Source organism: Aulonocara sp. 'chitande type north' Nkhata Bay, linkage group LG23 (genome assembly GCF_057382095.1).
Source record: "Aulonocara sp. 'chitande type north' Nkhata Bay isolate Kocher_YH1m ecotype deep benthic linkage group LG23, A_spYH_male_GT1.1, whole genome shotgun sequence".
NCBI classification, from domain to species: domain Eukaryota; kingdom Metazoa; phylum Chordata; class Actinopteri; order Cichliformes; family Cichlidae; genus Aulonocara; species Aulonocara sp. 'chitande type north' Nkhata Bay.
Window position 1 is genome coordinate 31296962 of NC_141365.1, and position 19734 is coordinate 31316695.

Consider the following 19734-nt stretch of genomic DNA (forward strand, 5'->3'; position numbering starts at 1 on the left):
ACAAAGAGACCAGATCCAAGCCTTTAAACGCCGCTTCACCTCATTGGTTGATAGTATTGCGATGATAAGAGCAAAGATAAGCCATTCTAAACAGGATAATGCCCAAGCAGTCTGCGAGCGACAACATAAAGAGTGTGTGATTCAGAAGAGGGGGCTTCAGGGCCGAGGCTTAAGGGGCTTAGACACATAATGAGTATTACCTGAGGTGGGGAGATGGGGGGGGGGGGGGGGGGGCGCGTTGTGACAGGAGGGCAGTAGAAGGGGCAGGATGTGCATTGATTTACTGGGGAAATCTATGAAGGTGTGCAGAAGGTACACACAAATACACACTCAGTATGCAAACATGCAAGTAGATTGGAATATAGAAAAATGCAAGATTTTAGCAATGCAGACATAAAACAGAAGAAGGGTGATGGCCTCAAAAAAAGGAACATATTTAAACTAAACCTCCCTTTTTCTAGTTTCTATGGCTACAAATGTAATATACGGGTGGTGAGGCGGAGTACTAAAGCGCAGCTAGACCTGTAAGTCACATAGATCAACAAAGTCCACATGAAGAAGAGGTTTTGGTGGATGAAAGGCTCAAACTCAAACTCACCCATGAGCCTTGGGTTTGTGTGCTATGTTAACCCTTGTATGGTGTTCGGGTCTGTGAGACCCGTGTTCAGTTTTTTTCAAAAGAAAAATTAAACAATTAATTATTTTTTCACGTGTAAATGTGTTGTGTCTTTCCACTCACTCCACTTGATTATAACTGATTTATTTATAACATTTTATATAAAAGAAAAACGAGAAGCACATTAATTCATAAATGTGATCTAACAAAGGTAAAGGGAAAAAATTAACCATGTTTGCTGTTCATATGTCTTGTAATTGGGATGAAGTAAACATCTGTTGAGTAATTTAACATAAAATTATTTGATAGTGTTAATTTGGAAAGCCAAAACTCTAGCGGGTCCACCAGACCCATGAACACTGGCTGAGTAACAAAAATACGAACACCACACAAGGGTTAAACTAAAGCTATATGTGGAAGTATTATGTTTAGGCTTATTATTTCTTATGTGACCATCCAGGGGGCTGTACAAATAATTTTGCCAAAAAAATCACATGATGAAACAGTAATGCAATTTAGGGCTATGTGTGCAGGGCGAAAAAGTATATTTTTTTCTCATTTGAAAAAGTGCTGTAAGTAGAAATGGCGGGCCACCTCATCACAGAAGTTGTCAAATATTATTGTGTCCCATTAGAAAAATTCTGACTACGCTCAGCTGTCATTTACTGTAGATATAGCCTGGGGCTACGGCTCACCTTCTCCTAGAAATTACTTTAGCATTACATATGAACTTGAAGTGTGCTTTTTACATATATGTGTGATATGCATTCAGATCCCTGTGTTTTTTGATAATAACACTTTTTTAAAAAGTTTTGTCTATTTGTCAGTTTTGTACACCATCGCATTGGGATGTCCATGAGTTATAGACTTTAGGCAGTCATTGTCTACAAAGGAGTTCAAAGTATTAAAGTATTAGTAATCGTCAAAGGTTGTTCCACAGTTATTCACTGGTAATGCTGAAGACATGTACTGTTAGAAAAATAAGACTGGTGAGGTTCACATGGTTGCCAGTAGGTGGAATAAAAACAGCAGTGGCTGCAGTGACTCCTGACCAGTGTTGGGACTAACGCGTTATTAAGTAACGCGTTACAGTAACTACGTTGTTATTATTGTGGTAACGAGCACGGTAACTAGTTATTATGCCAAAACCGGGAATGCGTTAATCGTTACTTCGTGTGGTGGCTATCGCGGAGCTTCCACAGATTCAATAACATTAGCAAGTGGTGGAGGCCAGCAGGTGGATGAAGGAAAAGGGAGGCAGGAGGAGAGACCCGAAGCGGCCGCTGCTCCGAGAGTGTCAGGTGAACTGAACTTCAGGTAAGAAGTTATAACCTGCAGTCCATCTGGGTCAGATATGAACCAAGTTTAGGTGGAGTTTATTTTCGTTATGCTGACTTTTTCGTACTGCGTGCTTCCTAAGTAGCTGACAGCTGGTAACTGTGCAGGGGCAGGTCTAGCAGTGTTGCCAGGGGTCCATGTAGGGAATTAAAAGGGAAAGGGGGGCACAAGGAAATACTTTCTTATTCTCATTTAAAATGTCTCACTTTAAAAAAAATTAATTATCTGAGTCTTGCAACAAACAATGGATAGATTGATACATATATACCATCAGAACAGTGTACATCACTGTCACAACAGTGTTTATTTTCATTCAAAGGCTTTATGATTTTTCCTATAATGGTGGGCCGGTCTCTAGTCAAAATGCCCGGGACGATTTTTTTTGTCCCAGTCCAGCTCTGTATGCAGCTCATCTGCAGTCTGGTGTTACCTACATCTTCCTATTCAGACGGCAGAATTTCCGAGTTCTGAGTACAATCGAAAGCACCACGACTGCAGTTTTTGTGTTGGATGTAAAAAGCAGGCTAGGATAGAATCAGGTGTGGGATTTCTCTCGTGGAAATGTGCACATTATTTTTTCCTTTCTATTGGTAGGTGGCACAGTGCACTTGTGGCAAGTAAGCAAGCTAGAAGACTGGCAGTCTGGCTGGGTATCCAGTTATGGAAGCAACACATTAACAAGAGAATTCTGAGTAAAACCAAAGTTACTTTCCCTAGTAACTAGTTACTCTGAAAGTAACGAGTAACTTGAAGTAACTGAGTTACTTTTGATAGAAGTAACTAGTAATGTAACTAAGTTACTAATTTAAAGTAACTTACCCAACACTGCTCCTGACATCCTCGCTGTGTGTCCAGAGGGGGGAACATCATAAGCTTGTTTGTAAAACTCTTGTTTGTAAAAGTGTAATTGTACAAAATCTTGTGGACTTAAATGTATAAACGGAATAATCAGAAATTAAACTGCTGTAGTTAAGCTAATAGTGTTCTATTTTTTTAGCCAGACATTTTAAAACTTCCCCTTAAATGTGTCCCTGATCACAATCCTCTATGTCATCGCTCTGTTGTGCTGCTGCAAGTAAGTAAGATTATGTCGGTCAATATCAAAATGTGTTGCATATATAGCCTTAATTTGTGTCAACTGAGCTGTGGCTAAGTACCTGAAGATAACTAACTGAAAACACAAACTGTCAAAACACAGAACGTCATAGTTCTGTATGGCCACAGGATTATTATTTTTTTATCCTCCAGTTATCGCTACAAAAGCCTGCAAAGCCCTGTGGCATAAACATCTACTAAACAGATTTAATAGAAACTCAATTTGACTTTCAGCCTCAGATTTCCCGCTCCTTTTTTTCACAAATTCTAATAATTCCTTTATTAGTAACACATCTTCATTACTAACTGGAACCCCGTTTTAAATCAAGCCTGGAGCCAAAAACCATCTCTTCTAGTTTTTACTATTAATTGACTAATTAGTTGGCAATGATGCATGAAAGTTTGGAGTGGTATCATGACTTTGGGTTGGTTAACATTCACCTCAATCCCAAGCTTCCTTAAATGTGTCAGTGCATTTGTTGACCAATCTTTCACCCCTCAGACATGTCCCTGATCATGATCCCTTTGTTGTCTTGCTACAAGCAGCTACACAACCCATAGCACTGGTGATTATGTGAGTCTATTTCAGTGTGCCATTTCAGTGTTACTTAGCAGTGATAGCTCAATCATAATCTGCTGCTGCTGTGTCTTTTTTGTGCACGGAGGCTTCAAGAGGCTGGGAGAGATCGCTATCATAATGTGTCATATGTGGTGTGGCGGGTACTTGCATTAAAAATACCCTCCAGCACACCAAGCCTCTATGAATAATAAGAGCTCAACTAAAGCTGTGTTTCCTATTCATGGCGATACCTTATGTGCAAATAAATGTCAGCAAACTTCATGACATGAAGTAGCAATAATGAATCAAACTTGTGTTTCCTGTGCAAGTGTTAACGTTGCGATGATATATCATTTCACATAACACAAAGATATAGAGTCTTTCTCTGTGTCAACAGGAGATAAATTATCTTCGAAATCAGCCGAAACGGAGATGGAAGGTAACAATGTTTGAAACGGTTCTTCTGCCTATTGTCTGTGACCTTCAAATCCTCTGCTGCGGGTCTCTATTGTGTCAACTCTGCATCCATAGGCAGCATCACTGAAAAGTAGTTTCTCTGGGGTCACGGAGGTTATCTGATGGCAACAGTCTGAAGGCTTATGGCCGTATCATGTCTGCAGCGGGGATGCTCCTGAGGTGTTTTTTCTCATTACGGGGGAATGTCGATTACTGGAATGATAGCCTCGTCTGCCGTAATTGACCCGTTGCTTCAAATTGATACCATCTGTCTTCATACAGATGTAATGACCTTGTAATAAATCGACAGTTTATTGCATTAACCCTGACTCTTTGTGACAAGTGACGATTGCCTGCAAAGGGAGGTGTCAAAATGGATCAAGGGGTCGCCACTCGGTGGCAAGAACAAAGTTGGACCAACAACTTTCTCTAAATTAGTTGGCGACAGACCCAAAGCCTTCCTGGATTCTGCTTTGTCATTTCTCCAGTTTTACATAACCATGAATGAAAAATAGTATCATATTCACGGTTGGACCTATTATCTTCTCCAGATTTAGCATCCCCGTTCTGTCTGGAAGTTTCAAACAGAGCTCACAGCTAGAAGCTGACCTTCATTTCTGGCTTTATTCCATCACCTGAGTTTCAACTCGCTAGGAAAGACTGTATATGTTTTAAATTGTATTTTAAAAATGCACATTATTCAGCGTTACTGTAAAGCTACAAGTGCTGGCAGAATGGCTAATTTTCAACTTTTTCCCCCTGGCCAGATTAGAGCGAGCCAATAAAAACAATAAAACATTAAAGAACAACATCTAAAACCATTACAGCAGGAAGCAAATGACCGTCTCTCTGACCCCGTAGGATTGTCCACAGGCTCTCTGTGTATGCAAGGATACATCTAGTACTGCTTACTTTTTTATTACATACACTGAAGGATGCAGAAGCACTCAGGAGAACAGAGTCTTGATTACATTTTCTGATGACACTGCAGCGTTGACTCTTTTGAGTTTTTCTTCTATCAGCTGGGTTCACAGCCTCGCAACAGTCTGAACAGCATTGTTAAAATCTTCTCTAAGATCATCAGAGTGAAACAAAGAGATCTGGGTTCTTTTTGCAACCAACAAATCCCTCAGAAAGCGGCACATATTTTGCCTCTTTGCGAATATTTTCTTTATCAAGGCTGTTTGTTAAAACTAACTGATATTCTGAAGCATCTTCTGTATTTTAACGGCATAATACTGTTTTCTTTTAAGTCTGGTCAGCAAATAAATACTTATGGGATTTTTAAAAAGTTGATTTTATTAGGCTTGAATTCTTGTTTGCATTTATATTTTTTTCATATGCTCACTTCTGTTTATTTTTTATGTGCTGCCTCAAACTAATTCAAACCACTAAATTAGTGCCGATGACTATAATTGATGTAAGTTTTCATTTTTATTTTAACTAATTAATATTAAGGTATACTTGTTTACCACATATTGTGATATATAGTTTATCCATTCTTGTTTAAATTCTGAATCTATGCTGTATTTTTCTAAATATAGAAAAGAGCCAGTCTTATAGACTCATAGACTCATATCATTATTCATCTTTAATGATCCCAACAGTGTATAGTAGTCAGTGTTGGGAAGGTTACTTTTAAAATGTATTCCATTACAGAATACAGAATACATGCCCCAAAATGTATTCTGTAACGTATTCCGTTACGTTACTCAATGACAGTAACGTATTCTGAATACTTTGGATTACTTAATATATTATCATGCTTTTTACAACAACGTGAATGTACTATTGCTGTGTGATTTATTACTATTACTGAAGGTCCGCGACTCCGAACTGTAGTAAAGGGACCTCTGACTAATACGGCGGGGTCCCTGTCGGCTTGTAGCCGAAAAATAGCTTTACTTTGTTGTGTGGGTCAACTTTTCTTGCGAGAGACAGAGAGAAGCGTTGAAAGGCTGCTCCAACGGAACTTATTGTTTTCGGAGGAAAACACGAACACGGTGTACAGTCGAGTCCTAATAGCTTACTTACAACTGGGCTCGTCAGGCTCTCTTCTTGGCTGCAGTGGTTATTATTATATTTACATGCTTCCAGCTCCCGTTTTTCCTCGATGACAACTCGTACCTTTCCACTCCCCTTTTTCTCGCTCCTCGCGCTCACAGACCCATAACGTGTATGGCAGTCCATTCTCCCTGCAACACGGACTACACTGCCCATGATGCTACATTCTTTAGAGCTATGCTTGTAGCATTCTGCCTGTTAGCTTAGCACAACAACAACGAAAAGGCGCTCTCTCACCCAGGAAACACACAGTCGCAGAGAGAGAGAGCGTCGCCCTGTAACCATGGCAACCGTAACGCTGCCGCCTGGAACAACAGAACGTAGCTGTCAAACAAAACCCAAACAGTCCTGACCCGCGACAAAATGAAACAGGAAAGTACCGCAGTGTAATCCATTTATTTCAACAAAGTAACTGTATTCTGAATACCACCTTTTTAAACGGTAACTGTAACGGAATACAGTTACTCATATTTTGTATTTTAAATACGTAACGGCGGTACATGTATTCCGTTACTCCCCAACACTGATAGTAGTGAGGTGGTTAATATTTGATATTGGTTTCATATCCATGTTTGTTTCCTATTGGTGTGTGATTTGGTGTAGCGAGCAACAGGTCGCCATGCAGCTTTGGAGGTGGACTTGATGTTGTTCAGATGTTGATATAAACAGCTTTCATGTAACCGTGTGATGTATGGGTCAAAACAAAAAAAATGTGTTCTCTCGATCATTTAAGAGATGTGTGCAAATAGTCTTAATTGACCATTTGTAATTATATTTTATATTTATATTTTTTCTGAGTTTATTTATTATAAACTTTATCATAAAATGAAGTACATTTAACTTTAAATTATGCTATTGTGGTAGACAGTTGAGTAAATTCTGACTAGGTTTTTCAATACCGGTACTTATATTTGCTGATTTAAATTCCAATATTGTGATACTCAAGGATATTTTCTTCTTCCAGATACATGAAACATAAATAACATTTCCCTAACACTTGCTATGTGTATTTAATTTGTGTACTTGTTTGCCATTATTTGTTCACCCAAGTCTAGAGACATTCTTGTTCCGACACACCTGAATCAATTGAATGGCTTGTTATCAGGCCTTTGCCAAACTTGAAGAGGTAATCCAATCATTTGATTCAGCTGTGTTGCAGTAGGAAGGCATCCAAAAGCTGCAGGACAGCAGCTCTCGAAGACTGGAGTTGGACACCCCTGGTTTACAGCCTTTCAAACATGTTTCCATCAGAAAAGTTGTCCAGAGTGCCCTCTGGTGGACAAACTATGCAGTCTCGATACTCATAACAGTTGAAAGGTGTTTCTACAGTTTATTTTACTTTTTTACATTTTTTTTTCAAGTTTTACTATGTTGAATAAAATTCAATATTTCTGGACAATGAGTATAGCATATTGAGGACCTTGTACATATTTAAGACAAGGATTAACTTGTAGTATAGTGGGTAGTATATTGAAGCGGTGGCAGTTTTCCAGTTAACGTCCAATAACTTGAGACCCAGTGTGTGTCTCCAGTACAGGTTTTATTGTTGTCAGTAAGAAGAGACCAAGTAGGCAATCCGTGTCTTGTTTGGGAAAAAGTCAGAGAGTGAAAAGACGACCTGCTGTATTTTTCCTTTGGGGCGTTTGGTTTTATTTCCATTCTCTGTTTTGCTTGAACTGAACTCTCTTTTGACACGTCGTCACTCCCAAACAGAAGGTTTGATCAGCATGTTATGATTTCTGTGATCTCAGCCAGACGTGTGTGTCTGAAATGACCACATAAAAAGATATCCTACTTTATGACATTGTACAGATCCAAGAGTAGAAAGAAAACTGTCTGAAATGAAGCATTTAGAACAGTTTGAAGCTTAAGCTATAGGCTTATTGGGATTACTAGTACATATGCTGTCTTTACTACTTGAAACTTCTGCCATTTAAGCTGTCTGTTACATTTGGATTTGAGTTTAAAATTATTGTTGTGTTTGTGTCCTCAGAGCCAGGATGGGAGGTTTGAAGTTCGTGGGCGTCACGGCAAGTCGGTGCTGACCATCAGCGGCGTGAGGCTCTCCGACTTGGGTCGATTTGACTGCGAGGCGCTCAGCAGGATCGGAGGTCATCAGAAGAGCATGTTCCTGGACATTGAATGTAAGCGCGCCCATTAAACGCCATGCACGCACTTTTTGTTAGAGTGCACATGCACTCCACAGCAGGCTTCCAAGAACTGGAGATATTCAAACAACAAGTTGCCTAACATTGCCTGTGGGTAAAATGCAGAGGAGTGTTGTTTTTGCAGAGCCCTGGTCACCTGTTACAGCCTCTTACAAGCTTCTCCTTTCTGCCTTTCTATCGGCTCTTTGCGGTCCTTGCTGTGGAAATGGGACACATAAACACATTTAAGCAGAGTTCAAAAGTTCACTCACGCTCAGTTCTAATAATTCTTTTTGTAGTCTGGCTATTTCATCTTTTTTTCCCTCTCTGAAATGCATTATATCATTGTAAACAAGTCACCCACCACGCACATTGCCTCCAGAAGGGTTAATTAGTGAGAGGATATCATGCATCGCCTTTCTTTTTTTCTCCTGCTGACAGCTCTGCTACTTCCCAACGAGTGCATCCATTCCTCAGTGCTGGTTGTTTGGGGTTATTTGGGGTGGGCTCTCCCCTGCTTAATGAGCTCTGAAGCAAAGATCTCCATTTTGGCCTCAGAATGATTAGGTTCATTAGTAGCGAGGCTCAGTGGAGTTTTTTTTTTTCCTTTTTCTTTGGGTAGCAATTGATTCCACCTTGAAGCTCAGAGGAACAACAAAGAGCTAGGCCAGGCAAACAAATATATCCAAAGAGACAGCGAGGGAAAAATGAAGACCATATCTGCGTTGTCACATGAAAACCAATTTTCTCCTTTTCATACTGAGGTGACTTTTTGAGTTCATGGATTCCCCTCAAAATTTTGTTTTGCACGGTTCCTGAAAAGTTGACATTTTAGGAAAAACTTGTAGCAAAAAAACAATCCCAAATTCATGCACCCACTCTCTAACCGTGAAGCAAAGTTGCTGTCATTACACTGCAAACTTGTTTTGCTGGAGCCACAGCTGACAACTCGCGCCCGCGCTCTGCACAGAGACACAGGCTGTGAGTCTGAGTGTGGAGGGGCTGAGCCAGCCGTTGCCACCGAACTAATGAACTCATTTACTAAGTCACTGCAGGCTGCAGGGGGATAACACGTCCTCGGCTGTGACAGAGAGCCAGGCATCAATCTCTTTAATGGAATCCTGCAAGCGAGCATAAAACAACCATAATGCCTCTCCGACTGAGCGGGGCCGACCGGGCCGAAAGAAATCCGCACAACAGCTCGCCGCCGCAGTCGTCCATTACTGCCCTTTCTATTTGCCGGCGCCAATGAGCTTCTGTTTGCATGCTTTATTCCTATTCTTGGGGGGCACGATCGCAATGGAGACCCCCACCCATAGCGTGAGGTAGCTTCAATTAAGTTTTTCTTTTTTTACACTGCCGAAGGAGTTGAGGAAGCAGCAATTAAATGCTTTCCCCCCTGTCTTCTCTTTAAGGTGAAGCCTCAGCAAGTTATTTATTTATTTATTTACATCTTTGATCATCCAGCACAGCTCCACCTTTGATTTGAGTGTTTAATTGGCTGCCACAAATTCCAGACACACCAGCAATTACTCTTTTAGCAATTCAGGTCTTGTTTTAGTTTTTAAAAAAAAAGCTCCTTTTCCATGTAAACGAGGTGGGTGCAAGAAGTGACGTTACTCTGTTTTGTTTAGATATACCAAAGTTCCTGACCAACCACACCGTTTATTATTCATGGGAGGGAAATCCGGTGAACATCAGCTGCGACGTGATGTCCAACCCACCTGCCACCATGCTGTGGAGGCGAGAGCGCTTCACTATCTCCACAGAGGGAACCGCCAACATGAGGGTGCACAGCGCCGAGGGCAAGTCTGTGCTGGAGGTGAGTTCAAGTCCTCCGGTGGCAGCCAGGTTAGGTTTAGGGTCACGAGACAAAAAATGTATTTGAAAGTTTAATAATGACTCTGTCAGTGTGGTTTATCAAACAGAGGTGCAAAAGAAATGGAGTTTTTTGTAATGAATTGAATTTTCTTCTTTGAGGGAAAAAAACAATTAAATAAACAATAAAAACAACAGTGAAAGACAGACCTGTAGTTTAATGAGTTTAAAAAGAAAATAAATTCTGATGGCTCTTTATGAAGACTTACTCACACTGATATAGTTTTCAAAAATTTGACAAAATTCAGATTTTGATGTTTCTATTGGCATCCCAGTTTAATGGAAGTAAGCGAAACCCCAGTGGTGGTCATTGTGAATAGTTTGTCATAAAGGATGCTTTTAACTGAAGAAGTCATGAAAACTAGACACCCATACTCAGTTTTAAATGATGATTTCATTTATTACAGAAAAAGTTGTTATCCAAATCTACATGGACCTGTGTGAAAAAGTAATCACCCCCCAAACCTATTAACTGGTTATCTTGTCAGCAAGAACGGCAATGAAGCATTCAAGTCTTTCATAAGGCTGTGGAAGATTTTGATCCTCTCGTTTTTGCAGAATTGTCTCAAATCAGCCCCACTGGAAGGTGTTTTTAAGGTCATGCCAAAGCATATCAGTATAATTCTGTTTCAAATCAGTCCTATGAACACCAAAAACACATATTATTCAGTGCATGTTTAGTATATAAAGCACAGTTATATATCGAGCACAGTTGGAGCGAAAGCAGAAAAGTCCAAGTGAAATCTTTAGTTTTAATATGAATTGTGATCGACTGTATTGTTTATCTGCGTCCAGGTGACTCCTATGTCCGACAGAGACTTTGGCCGCTACAACTGCACGGCCAGAAACAACATTGGAGTTCGATACCAGGAGTTCATTTTGGCCCAGGCAGGTGAGTCTGCAGAACTGCCACTAATGCGCTAATGAGGCTAGCAACTCAATTTCAAGACCAGAACATGTGGACGTCTCAGGGACCCTGCAGCTTTTCAATAACCGCTCTCCCAGTAACTCCAGCCATTCAACTACTTTGTAACCCTCTACCTCTCTACTAATGGTAATAGCCTTATTTGCAATTCTCAGGAAGATAAATTCCACTACAACTCCCAACCCCTATTCAGCCTCGCCTAATCTCAAATAGTGCTGGCTGATTTACCATACCCCTCGCAATTTAACTGAAGTACTCCCTAATTTACGGTAGCGAGGGCTAATACACAATAGTGCAGTCTAATTATCTTTAGTGCAGATTGAATTGCTCTAGCTAAGGAAGAAAAAAGTAGTGAGCAAAAAGCTGACCAAAAATGTCGTCTTGCAGGAAACAGTAGGTTTTAGAAGAGTTTGTGACTCTTACAATTCAGCACAACACACACTCAGGCACACGCAAGAAAACACACTGTGAACATGTTTGTGTTCTTAACGGATATTTGAGACGTACCTTATGTAGAATACACTGTCTTCATAGCTCGATCATAAACTGATAGAAGAATCTGAGGGTGGAAGTGTGTTTGTAGTGAGTCAAACTGTTCTGAATTTTGCCTTGATGTTTTAAGTGAGAATCACTAATACAACCAAAACACCTTGAGTCACATCAAAAACATATCCAAGGACAAGTGATGCAGTCAAGTGATGTGGCAACTTACCTGAAAATAAAATAAGTTGCTGTCTATTAAATTGCTAGAGTCTAGAGTCGGCTAGGTTTAATATGGCAGTGATGTCAGGAAGTTTTTAGAGTCAAGGTTTATTTGTGCAGGAAATATATTCAGAGGTCTTACGCAGAAGCATTTATTGCAGTGAGCTTAATATCAAGGAGAACAAAGATGGACACTGCTTATTGCCACCCAGTTCTAGAACAATCTTGGAGGCAACAGCAGGAGAACGGATTTATAGTCCAATAATCCAAATATTTAACCCACAATGAGGTAGTGGTCATGCACAGGGAGACAGGTGGAGCGGCACGCAGGCAAAACACAGTGTCTATATAAACAGATAAAAAAATATGGTACTGGATTTAAAAAAAAAAAAGCAGAACTCAAGCAATTAAACAAACTAGGAATCAAGGAAGGCTAAGGTGTTGCACACTAAACATGGGTGACACAAAGGAGGGAAAACTAGCAAAGAAATGATGTACAATAGAAATTACTTACAGAAACCTGACATTGTGGCCATTTCTTAATATATCTATCCTCATCCTGCGCAGAATAGATTCTGTTCCTGTCTGTTCCAGCTAAAAGAAAAGACTAACACAGCTCCTGCACTTTTAATCTGCATGAATAGAAATGTTATGTTTTTAATGTCCTATCTTTTCACCTAAAATTAAAGTACACAGGCTCCTCTCAGGCGTTGTATAAGCTGAATTATTACATCTCTCCTAAATAACCCTTGAAAGCTTACCAAATATAGAAAAATAATCTTTTACAATGTCTGTCTTTAGTTTTATTACGGTGGCACTGTGCCATTTATCTTTGATCAAAAATACATTCAGTGTAGTTGGTTATTGCTGTGTAAATGTCAGAGTTAGGTCCATAAATATTAAGACAATTGCCTCTGTACTCTGAGGTCCTCCCATTTGTTTTGTTACATTAGTCAAATTACTCACGCTAGAAGACTTCTTTTTTTTTTATCCTTCTGCAGTATCTGCTGTTTGGCAGTGTGCACCCTCCAACACAAGAATTCCCTCCCCCACTACATTGCAGCACAGGTCAGAGCTGGTATGAATGACATGAATGGCTGATCATTCACACACAGCATGAAAACAATGAGCTTTTGTGGAGGTGGGTTGCAAAGCTGCTTGAAAAGCTAGGAGCAAATTCAGTAGCTTGGGTAGTAGGATGTGTATAAGGGTATCAGCGGTGCCATGAGCTGGTGCTTGCTTCTTATCAGCTGATGGGAGTGGAAATCTGAGTCAGTCAAACAGTCAGTCTTTCTGGCTCTTTGTTCTAGACTGAAATATCCCACCAACAATGGGATGTATTGCCTGCATAATGTATAAACATTTTAAATGCTTTATAGTTTTTTTCTTTCCTTCATTAATAATGTGGCTGGGCACATTCGTAGCGTATGCCCCCCCCCTCAGCCAACGTGGATGCAGCCTGTGACTCTCTCCACTCAGTGGTCAGCAGACTGCAAACACAATCTCCGAGAGCCCCTCTCATAATATCAGGGGACTTTAATCATGTCTCACTGGACTCCACGCTTCCCACCTTCACCCAGTATGTGACATGCCCAACCAGAGACAATAGAACACTGGACTTACTGTATGCCAATGCAGAAGAGGCATACAGTTCATCACCTCTCCCTCCTCTGGGCAGATCTGACCGCAACCTGGTGCACCTTGTCCCTGTGTATGAGCCCTTAGTGCGCAGGGAGCCACCAGCCACCCGCACAGTACAGAGATGGTCGGAGGAGAGCGAGGAGGCGCTTAAGGATTGTTTTGAGTCGACTGTGTGGGAGGTGATCTGTGACGACCACGGAGAGGACATCAACAGCCTTACTACATGCATTACTGACTATATTAATTTCTGTGTGGATAACACCGTACCTACCAGGACTGTGTGGTGTTTCTCCAACAAGAAACCTTGGATTACCCCAAAAATTAAAGCTGTTCTCAAGCAGAAGAGGAGGGCCTTCAAATCCAAAGACAAAGAGGAGTTGAAAAGGGTGCAGAGAGAGCTGAGGGGACTGATAAGGAATGGGAAGGACAGCTACAGGCAGAAGATGGAGAACCAGTTTCAGCAAAAAAACGTTGGCGAAGTCTGGAGAGGCCTCAGAACCATCTCGGGCCACAAACATCAGAACTCTGACACCTCAGACACTTCACACCAGTGTTGCCAACTCCTCAGTAAGGAAAATCGCTATTGGTTGTCCTAAAAGTCGCTAGAAGCCGCCAAATGACGTCATCGCCTAATTTGCATAATTGGTCATGCTAATGTAATTGTAACCTACGTTGTTGGAGAGAGAAATAACATCGTGGAAGAGACATAAAGTGAGTAAAAAACGTCCTAAATGCAGTTAGAATTTATTTAGAACTACAAATTAAATTTCTTTTAGCAATTATTGTTTTTTAATGTCACAATTCCAACCCTGCTCCTTTATCCGGACCTGGACCGGCAAAAGTGACCGGAAATTGGCACTCTGGTGGAGTTACTTTGTGTGTGAGAGTGTGTGTTTATAAGTAGTTTTAAACCTTGTGATCCACAAAACAGCATAACAGTAAAAGAACTGACTGCGTTACAGTCAGTGCGGGAGCAGCGGCTTCGCCCTGATAGCAGCTGGGGGAGGACTATCCTCCGCCTGGGAGTGCTTTGACACGGATGAGGTGCCCCAGGCAGCACCGCTGCCTGTTGAGAGTAAGAGCGATACGTGTTTTCACGTCAAAAAGTCGTCATAAATAAGTCTCCAGTAATACCAGAAAAAGTCGCCAGATTTGTCGCTAGTCGCTTTTTAGAAAAAAAGTCGCTAAGGGGGTCTGAAAACTCGCTAAATATAGCGACAAAGTCGCTAAATTGGCAACACTGCTTCACACCTCCTCTACTCACCCTGCTCACTCCTCCCCACCCCCAATAACAGCATCCAATACACACTCAACACAAGGCTCCAGCCTGTCTCTCTCAACCACCCAGGTTAGGAGGGAACTGAGGAGGATTAATGCCGAGAAGGCGGTGGGCCCAGATGGCATCAGCTCAAGGGTCGTCAGGTCCTGCGCGGACCAACTGTGTGGGGTGATGGAGCGCATCTTCAACCTGAGCCTGAGGCTGGGGAGAGTCCCACAGCTCTGGAAAACCTCCCGTGTTGTACCAGTGCCAAAGACTTCACGCCCCGAGGACCTCAACAGCTATAGGCCGGTGGCTCTGACATCCCACCTGATGAAGACCCTGGAGCGGCTGGTCCTGGCTCAGCTTCGGCACCTGGTGAGCTCATCACTGGACCCACTTCAGTTTGCCTACCAGCTTGGCATTGGAGCGAATGATGCCGTCATTCACCTCCTACATTGTTCCCTCGCTCACCTGGAGACAGCTGGAAGCACTGTGAGAATCATGTTCTTTGATTTCTCCAGTGCCTTCAACGCTATTCTTCCCTCGGTCCTGAAGGACAAGCTGGAGAACTCTGGAGTGGACCATCACCTCACTACCTGGACTTTGGACTACCTCGCCAACCAACCACAGTATGTGAAAACTCAGGGCCGTGTGTCGGACAGGGTCGTCTGCAGTACGGGGGCCCCACAGGGAACGGTTCTGGCTCCGTTCCTCTTCACCATCTACACTGCAGACTTCTCCCACAACTCCACCCAGTGCTTCCTGCAGAAGTTCTCTGATGACTCTGCAATAGTCGGCCTCATCACTGATGGGGACGACAAGGAGTACACAGGACTGACCCAAGACTTTGTGGACTGGTGCCAGCTGAACTACCTCCACATCAACACCAGTAAAACCAAGGAGCTGGTGGTACACTTCCGCAGGCACAAACATCCTCCACTGAACATCAAAGGTATGGACATTGAGGCTGTGGACTGCTACAGGTACCTTGGTGTTCATCTGAACAACAAACTGGACTGGACTCATAATTCAGAAGCCCTCTACAGGAAAGGGCAGAGCAGGCTGTACCTGCTGATGAGACTCAGGTCGTTTGGAGTGGAGGGCCCACTCCTGAAGACCTTCTATGACTCTGTGGTGGCCTCAGCTATCTTTTACGGTGTGGTCTGCTGGGGTGGCAACATCTCTGCCGGGGACAGGAAGAGACTGAACAGGCTGATCAGAAGGGCCAGCTCTGTTCTAGGATGCCCTCTGGACCCAGTGGAGGTGGTGAGTGGCAGGAGAATGGTGGCTATGCTTTCATCCCTGTTGGACAACATCTCCCACCCCATGCAGGAAACTCTGACAGCACTGAGCAGCTTCTTCAGTGGCAGGCTGCGGCACCCACGGTGTGGGACGGAGAGATTTCGCAGGTTTTTCCTCCCCACTTCTGTCAGACTCCACAACAAAGACTCCAACTGATCAAACACACACATCCACACATGTGCAATAACACTAAGTGCAATACTCTTTATCTGACAAAGTTGTATTTTTACTCAGTTGTATTAAGCATTTGTATTCTATTTTTATCCTATTGTATATTTTATTCTATTTATTCTACTGTATATAGTATTTTATTTTATTCTATTCTGTACAGTTGTGTACAGTATTTTATTCTTATTGTATTCTAATTTTTGCTATATAACTTTTGCACTGTCCACTTCCTGCTGTGACAAAACAAATTTCCCACGTGTGGGACTAATAAAGGTTATCTTATCTTATCTTATCGTGTTTAGACCTATGTTTGTAGTTATAATTCCTCATCAAGTATTCGCTGATTTACTCCTAAATAATAGTTGCATGATGAATGATGTTGATGCATGACAACTGAAAAATTAAAGGTTATATCTGGTGCTTTCAGCCTTACTCAGTCTTTTCCTTTCTCTACACAGTCAGTGCATAAGGCAAAGGAAAAGGTTGTTTTGAATTCATTCCTAAGTTTGTGAAACAGGATTCTGTTTCTGACACCATGCAAGTGGATTAGACAAGGCTTATTTCATAGCAAAACAACACGATTGCAAAGGAAAACAACTACATGGAAATTGTCTGCTTGTTTGTGTCATGCCTTTATTTTTTGTGTTTCCAGTTGCGCCATCGAATCCATACTCAGTTCGTCTGTCAGCTGTCTCCCAGCGCCTAGCGACCGTAACATTTATGAAGCCAGACTCTCATGGAGGCGTTCCCATCAACTACTATCTGGTCCAGTACAAGGAGGTGGGCTCACAGGACTGGAGGGATGTCAAGTCACACAGTGTCCAGAGTAAGTGTAAACTTTATTTTTATCCACAGCTTTCGCTTCCCCCCCCCCTTTTTTTCATGCCAGTTACCTTCCCTAAAAATCGCTGTAATATACACTGACTGAGTGAAATGGGAGAAACATTTATCCGCTGTTAAGTTTGACCCAATTACATATTGTTATTGTGAAGTCTGCTAAAAGCCCTCTTCAACTCTTTTCCATACCCATTTTCATTTTATGGCTCAGGCAGGTTGAATTTTATCAGATCAATGAAAAAGCATGAATCTATTTACATTCTCAGCTTATTTTATGGAAATCTCAAGATTTTTTACCAGAATATACCAGCAAGTTGAAAACACTGTCAACAACTGATTCTTACTCATATTTTCACTATAAGCCTTCTGAGTTTTCTACAGTCTAATGATGTGTAAAATGCTTTCTTATTTTTCAGGTTTCATGTGTTTTTTGCGTTTTTCAGTTTTCTATAATGTCTTTATGGAATAAAAAATCCTGATTTGAAGGGGTTATCTGACTGCACTGAAGTCCATCATTAAGTAAACCCAATTCTTACTTAATTTACAACCTACGTAAAGACTTTCCTAAGAAATTTGTAGTCATAGTTGGTTGTTTCATGTCTTATTTGACAGACCTTTGATGATCATTTTGGCAATCACAGTTGTGTCTAGTATAGAACTGATTATGAAGGACATCTCCTATACAGCAGATTACTAACATGTTAGCATGCTGTTTTACCGTACTTTTCGGACCATAAGGCGCATGGGATTATCCGGTCGTTAAGTGATGACGTGACGAATCCTACTTCCGCGCTAGTGATGTGCGGATCGATCCTGAAATATCGATTCCTCCGATACCAATCATTTATGTTCTAGAATCGATTCTCACATTAAAATATCGATATTTTAGTAATTTAGAGTAAATTTGTAGTTTATCATTAACAGGAACACAGTGGAAAGAAACTATAACATTCGGATTGTCTACATTCAAAGGAACTACTTCCTCTTCCGCCTTTCATAGTCATGTGTGAAATACGGCTGTATAAATGTCTGGCCGACCCCTGGCGCGCACTCACAACAATGGCTGAGCGTAATTGTGCGGACGTATTTTACCTCCACAAACAGCTGAGACGTGGTTTGTAATACAGTGGGGCAAAAAAGTATTTAGTCAGCCACCGATTGTGCAAGTTCCCCCACTTAAAATGATGACAGAGGTCAGTAATTTGCACCAGAGGTACACTTCAACTGTGAGAGACAGAATGTGAAAAAAAAATCCATGAATTCACATGGTAGGATTTGTAAAGAATTTATTCGTAAATCACGGTGGAAAATAAGTATTTGGTCACCTCAAACAAGGAAAATCTCTGGCTCTCACAGACCTGTAACGTCTTCTGTAAGAAGCTTTTCTGTCCCCCACTCGTTACCTATATGAATGGCACCTGTTTGAACTCATCATCTGTATAAAAGACACCTGTCCACAGCCTCAAACAGTCAGACTCCAAACTCCGCCATGGCCAAGACCAAAGAGCTTTCGAAGGACACCAGGAAAAGTATTGTAGACCTGCACCAGACTGGGAAGAGTGAATCTACAATAGGCAAGCAGCTTGGTGTGAAAAAATCAACTGTGGGAGCAATCATCAGAAAATGGAAGACATACAAGACCACTGATAATCTCCCTCGATCTGGGGCTCCACGCAAGATCTCATCCCGTGGGGTCAAAATGATCATGAGAACGGTGAGCAAAGATCCCAGAACCACACGGGGGGACCTGGTGAATGACCTGCAGAGAGCTGGGACCAAAGTAACAAAGGTCACCATCAGTAACACACTACAACGGCAGGGAATCAAATCCCGCAGTGCCAGACGTGTTCCGCTGCTGAAGCCAGTGCATGTCCAGGCCCGTCTGAAGTTTGCCAGAGAGCACATGGATGATACAGCAGAGGATTGGGAGAATGTCATGTGGTCAGATGAAACCAAAGTAGGACTTTTTGGTATAAACTCAACTCGTCGTGTTTGGAGGAAGAAGAATACTGAGTTGCATCCCAAGAACACCATACCTACTGTGAAGCATGGGGGTGGAAACATCATGCTATGGGGCTGTTTTTCTGCCAAGGGGACAGGACGACTGATCCGTGTTAAGGACAGAATGAATGGGGCCATGTATCGTGAGATTTTGAGCCAAAGCCTCCTTCCATCAGTGAGAACTTTGAAGATGAAACGAGGCTGGGTCTTCCAACATGACAATGATCCAAAACACACCGCCCGGGCAACAAAGGAGTGGCTCCGTAAGAAGCATTTGAAAGTCCTGGAGTGGCCTAGCCAGTCTCCAGACCTCAACCCCATAGAAAATCTGTGGCGGGAGTTGAAAGTCCGTGTTGCTCGGCGACAGCCCCAAAACATCACTGCTCTCGAGAAGATCTGCATGGAGGAATGGGCCAAAATACCAGCTACTGTGTGTGCAAACCTGGTAAAGACCTATAGTAAACGTTTGACCTCTGTTATTGCCAACAAAGGTTATGTTACAAAGTATTGAGTTGTATTTTTGTTATTGACCAAATACTTATTTTCCACCCTGATTTACCAATAAATTCTTTACAAATCCTACCATGTGGATTCATGGATTTTTTTTTCACATTCTGTCTCTCACAGTTGAAGTGTACCTCTGGTGCAAATTACTGACCTCTGTCATCATTTTAGGTGGGGGAACTTGCACAATCGGTGGCTGACTAAATACTTTTTTGCCCCATTGTACATGTGGCAAAAAAG

At 41.8% G+C, this 19734-nt stretch overlaps 1 protein-coding gene across 2 annotated transcripts in view; it reads left to right on the forward strand.

Annotated features, from left to right (window-relative positions):
* Positions 1-19734, forward strand: part of ncam2a (neural cell adhesion molecule 2a) — a 447190-nt gene that overhangs the window by 375373 nt on the left and 52083 nt on the right. For both annotated transcript variants that reach the window (XM_086284341.1, XM_086284343.1), the window contains exons 9-12: positions 8122-8272; positions 9910-10097; positions 10949-11045; positions 16805-16978. In XM_086284341.1, coding sequence (XP_086140467.1) covers positions 8122-8272; positions 9910-10097; positions 10949-11045; positions 16805-16978 — 610 coding nt within the window. The remainder of the gene's footprint in view (positions 1-8121; positions 8273-9909; positions 10098-10948; positions 11046-16804; positions 16979-19734) is intronic.